General features: G+C 38.1%; 1 protein-coding gene across 1 annotated transcript in view; it reads right to left on the bottom strand.

Moving 5' to 3' along the window:
• Positions 1–277: 277 nt before the first annotated feature.
• CDC40 (cell division cycle 40) overlaps positions 278–12,760 on the bottom strand; it is a 42,216-nt gene continuing 29,733 nt past the window's right edge. The window contains exons 10-15 of the mRNA XM_087776687.1: positions 11,518–11,619; positions 10,127–10,242; positions 9,910–10,043; positions 4,611–4,687; positions 2,266–2,410; positions 278–1,339 (exon numbers count right to left, since the gene is read on the bottom strand). Of these exons, the coding sequence (XP_087632813.1) occupies positions 1,162–1,339; positions 2,266–2,410; positions 4,611–4,687; positions 9,910–10,043; positions 10,127–10,242; positions 11,518–11,619 (752 nt within the window). The 3' untranslated portion in view covers positions 278–1,161. The remainder of the gene's footprint in view (positions 1,340–2,265; positions 2,411–4,610; positions 4,688–9,909; positions 10,044–10,126; positions 10,243–11,517; positions 11,620–12,760) is intronic.

Here is a 12,760-nt window from a genome sequence, read left to right on the forward strand (position 1 = left end):
TAGTAAACAATATAGTGTAATTCAAAACTGTAATTAAAGATTGATCAATGGGATAAATTCATTACGCATTTTTATTCCCATTATGTGCTCAGAAAGAGAGCAGGTAGGGAGTTGAAAGGATTTTTTTCTCTTGCTTCCAGCTTGCATTAGTTTTGTATGACCAGTGCAAGAGAATGAGTTTATCTGAATGCTGGTACAAGTGCAAATTAGAATACCAAATGGTAAGAAATATTTTATATGGACACTGCTAGACAGAAAAATTGAATGAAGATAAGCAGACTTTCTATAAAAAGATTTATTAAAAATAAGTTCTTTAAAGAGAAAAAGTGTGACATGTATATACATTAAATTGTCAAAAACTTTATGGGGCTTATAATACAATGTATTCCAAACTGAACAAGAGACATTTACTTTTTTTTTTTAACGTCATGCTTATTGGAACTTAACTGCATACGGGAAGAGAAAAAACAACACTTAACACACAAGCATTACAGGCAAAATCTTGAAATTGAGGAGTACTTGCAAAGATGAAACTCGGTGATCAGCATGATGCTATTTTTAAATAAAGACAGAAACCAAGAGTTTATGAATACAGTCTTCAGTTGATACAGTTTATCTGACAACTGCTAGCTTCTGATTAGTTCTTCGTTTCTACTGTGAATTAACAGATCTTAGCAAGTGGCTTTGTGTTCTATAAAGCTAGAAGTATTTTGGGGACAACAAGTTACCCCCCAAAACCAGGTAAACAAATGCATCTTTTCCAGCTCTAATTGCAGTAGATATCAAAGATTTCTTCTTAGGAAGAGAGTTACACAATTGCTGTTTTCTCCTTTAACTCCCCACATCTCTGACAGCCAGAACCACAAAAATAGTTTTTCTTAAAATTATTTTATTTTACAAGAGCGTTTTGCACAAACAGTGACTCGACAAACTAACTTGATTCTGCATGCTTCAGCTGACCTCAGCTTCTCATACTCAGAGGTCGTGTTTAGAACTATATCCTTTCAGTTGCGTCTTCTGAAGATTTCCCATTTGTTAGTGCATATATACAGCTAGCTGAGAACTGCGGTATTACAAATGTCTACCCATCCTTACAGCAGAATTCGCTCTAAACTCAGATGTATGCAGGACTTGCATCTTTAGGTCTTCGTAGCATCCTCTTTAGTCCCATAGTTTAATAAGACCATCCCAGCCGCACGTAATGACTTTAGATGTTTCGTGTGGATGCCACACTGCACCAATACAGACTTTATCATGTGCTTTTAATCTGCTGTAGAGTTTTGTTGTCTTCCAGTCCCAGATGTTAAGTTTCCCATCTGCATCTCCAGATATCACGTAGCTATATTAACAGGATTAAAATAAAAGCTGTATCATGTGTGAAGACTGCTTGCATTATAATACTTTTACATTGAGCAATGGAAAAGAGCTTCACCCAGTGAGTTTCCTTCCTATCTGACAGTCTGCAAACATACCTACCAAAGAATTAGCATTCATGCTGTGCTCTAAAGTGCACAAGTCCTGCAGAAGGTGATTCATCAGCTGTAAGGTAAATGTGCTAAGCAATGCGATTATACCATACACTGTGTTACTGAAACTAAAGGGAATACATCAGCAAAAGAGAAAGTGCCAGAAGTTTCTCTAAAATTTATAGACGCTTCTCTCCACTTTTTCCTCCAGTTTTGCTGAGGTTATTCTCCAGTTTTTACAGTGATGAATATCTTACGTACATACAGTGGTAAATATATGGGTGTATTACTAAGCAAACAGGATGCAAAAGATAGTTCTCCGAACAATAAATGAGGATAGCCACACCAGACCTGTAAATTAGGAAAACTGGGCAAGTCCGAATCCCAGGTATTCTAGACAAATGCATACTGCAGGAACAGACCCCGTGCTGCAGATCATGTGCAAAAAGAGCCAGATGCAAGTCAGAAGTGGAAGCCTCCTGTGCTGCCCCAGGGCTAGGGAAAACAAGGGGATTCTCTGGATGGTCCAACAGCAGTGTAAATCATCTCTGCAGAACGGGGAATCTGGACTACATGGACTGTTTTCTAAATGTTGCTCAGAGCAACTGCTGAGTATAACTTAGTCCTAGCGAATGACAAGAGCAAACTTTCCATTCTGCTGCTTGGCTAGAGAACTCTGTCTTGATGCTAAGTTAATAGGATGGCTGTGCATCAATGAATGTTGCAGAGGATTCAAAAAAGAAGTTTAGTGTCTGTGCTGGCAAGTCTTAAGACGAAGCTCATTCCCACAAAAACTTACCTCATGTCAGGTGAAAAATCCACTTGACAAGCGTAGCCAGCTACCATGTGACCTTTGAAAATTTTCTTTTTGTTTAATCTGAATCTGTTCTGAGCTCCAAAAATCAGAATTTGGTTATCCATCGACTGGCAAGCCAACCACTTCCCTATTAATGCAATAAAAAAGGTGGTATCAGAGTCCCACATCTGAAGAAACAGACTTAACTGGAAAGGTTTAAGAGATTTTTATAACTTTTCTTGCACTATCTTAATCCAGATTTTCATTATGTATCAGGGTTCTAGGTAGCAGCTGATATTGCTTCTGCCTGGTACAACTGCCAAGAGGTAAAACCTTATGTTTGACAGGATTTGGGATGCCTGTTCCTACAAAATGCACGCAGGACTCCAGAAAAGCTCTGGCTGTTCTAAAAACGTGCTGCATCAACCTCACTGACTTACTGATAAGTTCTTAAGCTACCGAGTAAGGTTGCTGGTGCACATAATCAAGTTATCCAGATGAGGTGAAATAACCCATCTAGATGCAATGTATCTGATTACCCGTTTTGTGGGTATTCTAAGATGGTCACCTTTTATTTTCTTTATGGGAAAACCAGGTCTAAGGTAGACTCAGGAGTTTGAAAATCTTTATAAATTTTTGCAAATATTTAGTATTCTCTGCCCTAATGGAATACAATTTAATAAAGATATTTTAGTGAAAGAAAAAAACCCACAAGCTTTTCTAATCTTAACTATCTCATTTCACATTTTGGCAGTGCACTAACTCCTGCCTGAGAATCCACTGAAGATTATGTGCTACAGAACACCATAGAACAGAGATTTCTGTCCTGAACTCTGCATATTGTTACTGCCTTTACAGTGTTTTACACAAACAGCAATAACACAAAATGTGCTGACTTTACTGTAGATCTGACCACACTTCCAGCAACTAGCTTGGAATTTGAGGATTTTCATCAGCCTCCCAAAGAAACAAATCAAGTGTGTACCCCAAGCATGTTATTCTCCTCTTCTGCTTTTTAAAAAGTCTGTTTCCTGCATCACTCAGGAGGAAGATTTTAATTAATGAGATTCATAAATCAGTGCCCCTAAGCAGAAGAGTTCCATATCTGTAAAATTTTCAATTTACTTTTCTTTAAACTTTCATTTAACTCCAGAATGATGCACGATGTGTCTGGCACAATCCGTAGCATAACTATTCCGAAAAAACTTGTTTTGTGTGATATTGGACTACAGTAGGTCAAGATAATGTTAGTTAATGTGACAGGTGATGTCTTGAGCTGAAAAGATGACTACTTCATCCCTAACGTAATTTACTGTCTCATCTCAGAATTCAAATACTCAAATGCTGGCCAGCCAGAACTGGAAAAAGAATGAGAAATCCAGTATTTCAATGTGGAGGAATGAGATGAACTGAAAAACTGGATCAGAATACAGCAAGTTGTGCTATTTCAGAAACAGGGGTTGAAATAGGCCAGCTTGGCCTAACATTTAGCTAACATGCAGCTATCTCTTTCTCCACAATCTTTTATATTAGAAACCCACTGCTATTGTTAAGAATAAAGTATTTACACTGCAAATAAAATATAATTTGATGCTGATAACTGGCTGAAAACATTAGCTGTGCAACAAGCTGATCAGCCACTACTCAGCATAATGGGACGGTTAACTGCAAATCTGGCGACACTTTAATAATGTTGACACTAAAGCTATTTAATTTTGGCCAAAACAGATAAACACAGATTTCGTCCTGTTAGAAGGATTTTCACTGACTACTGGAGGCACTAAACCTTTATTCTCCTTCAGTCTGATTCTAATTGAAGAACACAAGCACCAGTGAAACTAACATACAAAAACACTGAGATAATTTGGGATTTCTCTTATGCAAGAGTTATTTGGGCTATATTCAGAGCAGAAAGGAAACAGCATTAACAGGATCACGTACAACATCAGTTTCTGCTTTAATGATGGCACCACAAGGACTGCTGAACTTGCTTAGTACTTTGCAGCCATCGTCAGTTCCCACCATTGTTTCCTCTTAATATTTTAAATACAAAGAGCACATCGTAGCTCTATGAAAAGAAAGAGTCCTTTTGCCCTGTCTGGATGAAGGTCTAAATTTAAACTGATACAGTTATCCTGATGTAACCCCTCATTTTGACATACTTGGTCTTCTTAAGATTTTTAAATCAAAACCAGATCCAGTCCAATCTTGGAATAAATGCACACACTGATTTGGGGAGGTTAGTGTGGGGTGACAGGGGGATGCAACATGGCAACATTACAGAGACATAATCAGAAAGACATGCCTATGTAAACTAGGCCTAAGAAGGCAGTAAAGTGTTAACCTACCATTTGGAGACAAAGTCACGGCTGGCATCGAATGCATACTTGGCTCAGCTATGTACTTGAAGTCTACAGGAATGTCCCTGCAAAAGGAAGAAGTATGTGTTTTATGAAGACATGGAGATTTTCCAAAGGGCTGCCTCCAGTCAGCTGATTTACTCAGCCACTGAACCATGGAGAGCGTATGGTGGTGTCCAAAGGAAGAATGTGCAAAAGCTCAAAAATATTATGAATGTCCACCTAGAGAGCTCCAGCTGTGGAGCCATCTACAGGATAACCTCTGATAGAGTGAATTTACCCCAATCAAATGACCCAAAGTCTAAAGCAGAATCATAATTCCAATTGTTAACAATAAAACCGTAACACAAAGACACTCTATTGCCTCCAGTTTAACTGCAGCTCTTATAAAATTCTTATATAGGTAGCAAGAACAGACTGATACATGCATGTGTCTTATTGTAATGTCTTACTGACTTGAGTTTTGTTTTAATGAGAATATTGCTGCCTTTTCCTTTTTTTTTTTTTTTTTTCTTTAAAGGAAAAGAAAACAGGAGTCTCTCTCTCTCTCGTTTCTCTGACAATGCTCTTTTCCTCCTGGTCTCCCCAAATGGGATGCCAAACAATTCCAAATGTTCACAGCTGAACCGAACCGTGAACTCCTAGGTCTCGATTCCATACAGGACTGTGCCAGTGTATGTTAAGAACATACACTGTCCTGTAGAAAGGCATGTGGATCTAGGGAAAAAACAAGTACAGTCTAATCCTTACTCTGCAGAACTGTCATTTGGTTTTGACTACATAAACTGAATTACTAACAGGCTGCACATATTCACAGTACTCCTCACACCCTACCCTAGAAGGCTGGTAAAAAGGGAAGGCATGCACATGTCTTTCTCATTAAGCAAAAGAAATCTCCAGCAGAAAATAGATTTGATCAATGTATTCAACAGAAAACACATGCAAAATGTTCTGTAGCAACATTAATTAATACAAAGGGGATGGTTACGACTTCATTGTCTAATTCACACAGTAGAAGAGCTGCTGGGACACTATCAGAGCAGACAGTGTGGGCGGCTGCCTTGTACTCGCTGACCGAGCCTTGCTGGATGGCAATACGGTCGACATTAGCAAGGTAATTACAATTCTATTTTATTGTGGAGTAAGTTATTTCCCATCATCTTGTATTAAGTAACATGCACATGGGCAGCAAGGTGAGAAGCTGTTCTGTTGTCAGGAACCAACACAAATGCTCCTGTGAGTTAAATGTTAAAATCATTTACCCCTCTGCATAAGAAGGGCAACCCACTTAATACGCTCTGTGGATAAGAGCACGCGCACGGGTAACTGGCTTCCAAACAGGCAGACCTAAGACTACTGTTGGACTGTAAATCTGTAAAGCAATAACAAAAAGTCCACATAATCTCTGAGGCTGACCAACATGACAGCGCAGAAGTACAGCCCCCCCGGGCCCCATCCTTCCCTTTTACATCAATACCCAAACAGCTTCAAACCCCACCGGCAACAGGACACGAGGTCATCGCTGCAGTAAGGCCAGGTCCTGATCAACTCCCAACATCCAACGCTTCCTCAGCCCACCGGTCATCTGGAGTCCTCAATGTCAGGTAAAAGCAATCCCACTGGAAGCCCCATTAAAAAAGTCTCATCACAGAAGATGCATCTCCAACGCTGAATTGTACTGCAGTAAGAAATTTAAATGCAGCACAGGTTGTCCTGCCTTCTCTCCCTTTACAAATGAAGGCAGGCTCATCTACCGGAATTTATTCAAGGCAGCTCTCCTTTATGTTGAAACCTACCAGACACACTGAGGACAGCTGCAGGATATGCTGCATTAAACTATTAGGCAGACTAAAGAGATACATTTACGTTTCACATTTGGTTCCAGTCAAATTGCTAAATAAGTAATATCAGCCCACTCCCTTAAAAAAAAAAAAAATCTTAAAAAAAAGATACCAAGAAAGATGCTGTCATGGTTGCCTGACCTCAAAACTCATAGGATATATTGTTTGTTCAAATGTTTAAATTTAAACATCTTCAAGTCCTTTCCCCGTTTCATAGCATTTCAAAGGCTGAAAAGTTTTAAATATCCAAAGTAGTATCTGCTTGCCAAGATTCAGAAACGTGATACTCTGGGGTTCTAATATAACTTCTTCCCCAAGCAGGAGAGAGAAAAATCCTTTTAAAGAAAGAAGAAGAAAAAAACCCAAACCCCGAACCCAACCCAGTCCGGTTTTGGGATCTGCACACCATGAAGAGCTCTCTCAGGAGGCTACCGTATCTCTACCAGGAATGATGGAGAGAAGCTAAACCCCTCAGCAGGCCTTTTTACACAGATGACAAGCCTCCTAAGCCTGCCAGGATAATAACTAAGCTACCAATGTACAGTTCTTGCTTTGCTAGCTGACTTGAAGGTAAAAGGAAATAAAAGCCTCCAAGGTCAATTGCCCAAATCATTTCACTGTTGATCCAAGTAGGATCAGACACATACGAAGCAGACAGAGACAAAACAACATTTTGAATTTCTAGAAGAAAGAACACAGAATATGATACCCGCCAACTTTAATACCACTGCTGTAACGATACAGTTGCATGAAATGCAAAAGCAGACAAATTTTAAAGTACTCCCATTAAGACTCCTAAGGAAACCATTTAATCTGCAAGAGTCTGTCCTATACTTGTAGTCTGAACTTTCAGCAACCAACCAACTGCAATTCAGTGTACAGCACAGTGAAATCCATGCATGGGATGAACTCCTGGGGAAAGGAGATTTAAATTCTCAGGGGAGAAGTTCCTCACTGTGATGAAGTCTGACATGACATCCCATTACCAGCTCTGGCCAAGTCAAAGTGTTTACAAAACATACTACAAAATTCCTCTAGACAATTGAAACTAAGCAATTAGACCAGCTTTAATTACTGGCTTTTAAGGCCATACTCAGGTCATAATTACTTCTGCTTTGTTTCTGTAGGATACTGAAGAAACATTGTGCTGAAGAACATATGAAGAAACACACCAAAAGGTGCAGTAACCAAATCACCCTACATTGCAAATAATTTTCCTTATGAACTTAGGAAAAAAAGGATTTGAGGTGCAGTATGAAATAATTTGCCATGGAAGTTTTCAAGCTCCAAAAGCTTCTGTACTGAATACATTATATATATATTATATATTTTTTATATTAAATTATAGAAATATGCCTACAGACCAATTAACATACATCACGGTAGGTTGTGGAGAAACATTTTCAAGTCATGCCTAGGAAGACAGCATTACATTTGTTCTTTTATAAAACCCCCCAAAATCCCCAACAACTGCATGACGGAATATTGCCTACAGTTGAGTTCCCTATTATCTGAACAAGGGAGCTCTTTCTTCAGTGTACAGCAAGCTCAGTAGATATTTTTTTCTTCAGAAGGAAAAAACTTCTGCTACTGGAACAATCAGGTTGCAATGTTCCCATGCCAGAACCTTTTTGCCTTTCCTGCTCTTCCCCACAGAGTGACTAAATCCACCCACTTCGCTATTTATTTCAGCCATCAACACAAAGCTCACAAAACAAGGGCAATCCAAGCTCAAGGAAATAACAGATTTGTGCAAGTGAGATCCTCCTCCCACTCGCCAGAGAGGAGACACTCCTTAGCAGATACGATATCGTGAAGATTTTTCTTTAAGGAGCTCAGTAAATACACGGGGCTAATTATGAAACACCGAACAGAGACTCTCTTGGAGTGACATATGGTGACAGCATTACATGTCTAGCCTAAGTCTGGGTTCCCAGACTTTGGTCATTACCACCGCTTCTACTGGCAATGATAGCAGCTGATCACAGACATGCTGAGGGTTTTGCTGGCTGCTTGGGTAACATTCAAATACCACAGATTGGAGTCTCTTGTCTAGGTTTAAAAAAAAAAAAGCAAAACCAAAAACCAACCCAAAAAAACCTAAAAACCAAAAAGCTAGGAAGGAACTGATTAGTCACAGAGCTGTCAAACTAGTGTCCATATTGTGCAACAGCTTCACATGTGTGAAAGGCAAAATGAAATGGATACCTAAAGATGTGGGAGTCATTATTTCAAAAAGACATTTGAAATCCTAGGGAAATCCTAAAAATCCTAAGCTGAAAATCTTAGTACCTAGAACCTTGTGGTAAACATTTCAGATAGGAGAGATTTGGTTTCTCCCCGTCTATGTTAAAAATTGGAATCCATTTTAAATGATGTTTTTATGAGTTTTTCTTAGATAAACTTCCACTTTTCTGTCATCTATTGTATTCGTAACTGTGGGTATCAATGCTTGCAAAAAAACCCAGACTACCAGAAAACCAGAAATGAAGCTACACTAAACTAGCTATTTCATACATGAGCCAAATATTATATAATACTATGCACATCCAAGTTCAAAGCTTTCACAACCAACACACACTAATGTAACAGAGCAGACATTTCTTTAAAAGGTTAATTTAAAAGCTAATACACCCTTGGGGAAAGGAGAGAGAACAGAGATCACTAATAGAGTGCAGCGTGCTTCAGGCTGACAGGGCTGTTCTATGCTTTCTTTGGGGGAGAAGGAAAGCTGTGAGTGTCTTGAGCATTAAGCCAGGATGGGTTGGTTAGTATTCAGCAACATGATAGGAAGCAACTCATTTCAAAGATTAAAATCTCTAGATAATATTTTATCTTTTAGAATAATTTAAGATAAATTATTAATAATTAATGCTAAAAATAAATACAGCCCAATACCCATATAAAATCTGCACCAATAAACCAGAGGCTATTTAAGACATTTTACTTTGCATACAGTGATTTAGGTTTTGTAGGCTTTAAAAACAGTTTTCAAATATTGCAGTACAGTCGGGCAGTAAGCTAGGGACAGTAATTCACTATTGGACATTAAGAATGATTTCAAAAACATTGAAAGTATTACAGTAAGATTTTGGAAGGGATGTTTCCTTTCACTGGACAAAAATGTTTAAGAACTATGACCCATACTAGACTGAGTGGCAGTATGCAGGAGTTTGCAGAGTATACGCCCAACTTCAATAGTTATCAGAAATTAGCAACAACAATAGCTGAGATTGTTCTGGTTCTACTTTGTTGTGAAACATTTTAGCTACTGCATATATAATTACATTAACATTTGTAGAAATTTAAATTCAGCTCTTTCTCAGCTAGGTAGAACTCAGTACACTCCAGTGTCCTATGTGCTACGTATACTTTTGAAAATAAACTCTCTTCTCAGTTTGCTTATAATATCCTTCAAGTTAAAATTAAATTTTTTAAAAACTTACCATTCCCAGACTCTTAAACTCTTGTCATCAGATGTACTCACAAACCTTCTATTTTCATCCACAAACACAATGGTGTTGACAGCTCCCAAATGCCTATCGTATTCCTGCACAATCTCACCACTTCGAATATCCCACTACAAATAAAAAAGTCAGAATAAGACCTTGTTTTTTACTAAATATCATAATTTTTAGAGGAAGAGATACTAAGTAGACATACCTGCACAATTTTCTTATCTGACATTCCTGCAACAAAGAGATTTTGTTTATCTTCGTCAGGATTGAACTTGACACAATAAGGAACCTTCCTGTTTGTGAATCTTGAAATACATTGCCCTGGAACAGACAAGCCATTCATAGTACATCAGGTTGGAAGTTCTACGGGCCGATTAGTCCTTTGCAGATATTGACAAAAAACCCATTCATTTTACTTTTACTTTAGTAACAGCAGGAAATAACTTGTTTTAAAGCCCTTGAGAGGACTAGAGGGTAGAATTTACCCTGCTCTTTGATTATACTTTCACATGTTTGTATGCACGCACCTGTATAAACACATACAAACTGTTCCATACTTTTACTACAGCTTTCCAAACAACATAACTGCTCAGTACTCTGTATGTCATCAGGACATATCAAGCACATCAGGACTAGTCAGGATATCAGAAGCTGACCACTGTCTTTGCACAGCATCACCTCCTTAGGATCAGAGGTCTTCCTGACAAGAGACAAACTCAGGCAAGAATTCCTCAATCCTAAGCCTAGAAACAGATAACAGTAATCCAACTGCAAAACAAACCACTGACCTCTTCTCAGAGCCTCAGCCATAAATACCCTGATTATACGTTATCCATAACTTACAGGAGCCTGTTTTAATCTGAAAGCTCAATACATTTTTCAGGTGTCTAAATAACTGAGTTCAGACTCAAGTCTGGAGAATTTGACTTACACCTTTCTGGCTGTCACCTGTGTGATTCTAGCGGCACTGCTAACCAAGAAAACTAACATCTTTTTCAAACATGGAAACTTCCTGTCTCAGGAACAGACTTAAGTTTAAAAGAATATTGACAAAATCTATCCTGTATCTTTTTAGCTTAAGAAACTATTTGGAGCAGAATGTTACAGAGCATCTCCCAGGCAGTTCTGTGAGAGCATCAGACCTACCCTCCACTCCCTATACCAGCACCTCAATTTCTACCACCTTTCCTTATTTGGAGTGCTCTTCAAGTTCAGGTTAACCGAAAGATCAAGTGAAATAATTCTTCTAAATTAAGCGTATCTAGGTCTAAAATGTGATTTCATTACTTAATTTTATGCCTGTAAGTGTAGATATGCAATTAACTGATTTGGTAAAACTTAGTCTTCTTGCTGAAAATTGTTCTAGCATCAAACTTCTCAAGTAAAAAGGTATATGAAATACAGATGTACAGGTAGTGTCAACTGCACCATTACAGATAACAACAAAACATTTGGGGAAAAAAAAAAAAGACTATTTATCCTGTAATGAAATATTAAGGATAGTTGGAAACAACCTGACCAACTGATAATATATCTTGATATTTACTATTAATTAAACATAGTGCCAAATAACAGCATCTACAAACGCAAGCTTACCTGTTTCGGTGTCCCAGAGTTTAAGATAGCGGTCATATGCAGCACTAAGAAACCGAGTGCCAGCATTATTAAAACAGATGTCTCGAACAGCTTTACTATGTCCTACAAGATAGAAAAAAATGTGATGATAAACTTTTATCCATTCATGCTTAGAATTAATGTTTTATTTTAAATTATTATTCAAGTTCAATGCTCCAGTCTTTAACAATGGAAAGAGAACAAGGAAATAGCTTATTGAAGTTCTTCACGAGCACCAGTAAAGAATGATTGAAGTGAGAAAGAAAAAGTACTCCTAAAGAACTACGAGAATAATACCCCCAAACCCCCACACCTCTAAAGCACTGGAGAGAGAAACAGCAGCATTGCACAGAACCAACCACTGTGCATCATTCAGAAACTATACAAGCAGAACTTTAAGTACTGTTGGCTTCAAAGATTGTTCTGGTCACAGTTAAGAGCTGCAAGAGAAGTCTATAACACTGTAATAACTGTCAACATCTAATGAAAAAGAGGAGAGAAACACTACAGGAGGTACATTTAAAGGAGAAACATTTAAAATTCGAAAACAGGTACAAAATGTGGGAAAAACTAGATCAGAAAATTAAGAATGCTTTCATCTAGTGTTAACCATGATACTCCTCAACCCCAATACTTTCAGCTGACCACTGCATCAGACTTGTAGGAGATCTCTTTAGTTAAAATATTGGCACAGTAACTTAAATATAGCAAAATAGCAGGTGAATCTGGTTGATAATAAGGACGTTTTGAGAAAAACAAACTGTTCAGAAAGAGCAGTCTATTGAGAGAGAACCTTTTTTGAGCCTTCATCTTTGCCCCACTGCTGTCATCAGAAATATTAGATGAAAAAAAAGACTTCTTTGTTGCTACTCAACATACATTCACTCAGTGTTCTAGAAATGTTCCCATTTCAAAAGAAGAATCAGCTGCTTTTGTTCTGCATTCAAGGCTGCTAAGAAGTTTGTATTTCTCTCTCTCAGCTATCTGCTTTAAAAAGCACCTGTTATATGAACAAAGATGGCACCTAAACCTAAAAAACACCTCCACAAATTCCCATGCTTTTGCACTAGAAACTCAGCACATAAGAGACCACCTATTTTAAGGTGGGTTCTTCAGACCATGAGATGCCCTCGCTGTATAAATACAGAGGGCTGCTGTTCTCCACCTGAATATGGGTCAATTTAATTTCACAATTTTGCCTTTGGAAAGGGGTCTTGCATAAAGT

This window comes from Nipponia nippon, unplaced genomic scaffold (assembly GCF_047370975.1).
Source record: "Nipponia nippon isolate SJK-2023a ecotype South Korea unplaced genomic scaffold, ASM4737097v1 scaffold_4, whole genome shotgun sequence".
Classification (NCBI taxonomy): Eukaryota; Metazoa; Chordata; class Aves; order Pelecaniformes; family Threskiornithidae; genus Nipponia; species Nipponia nippon.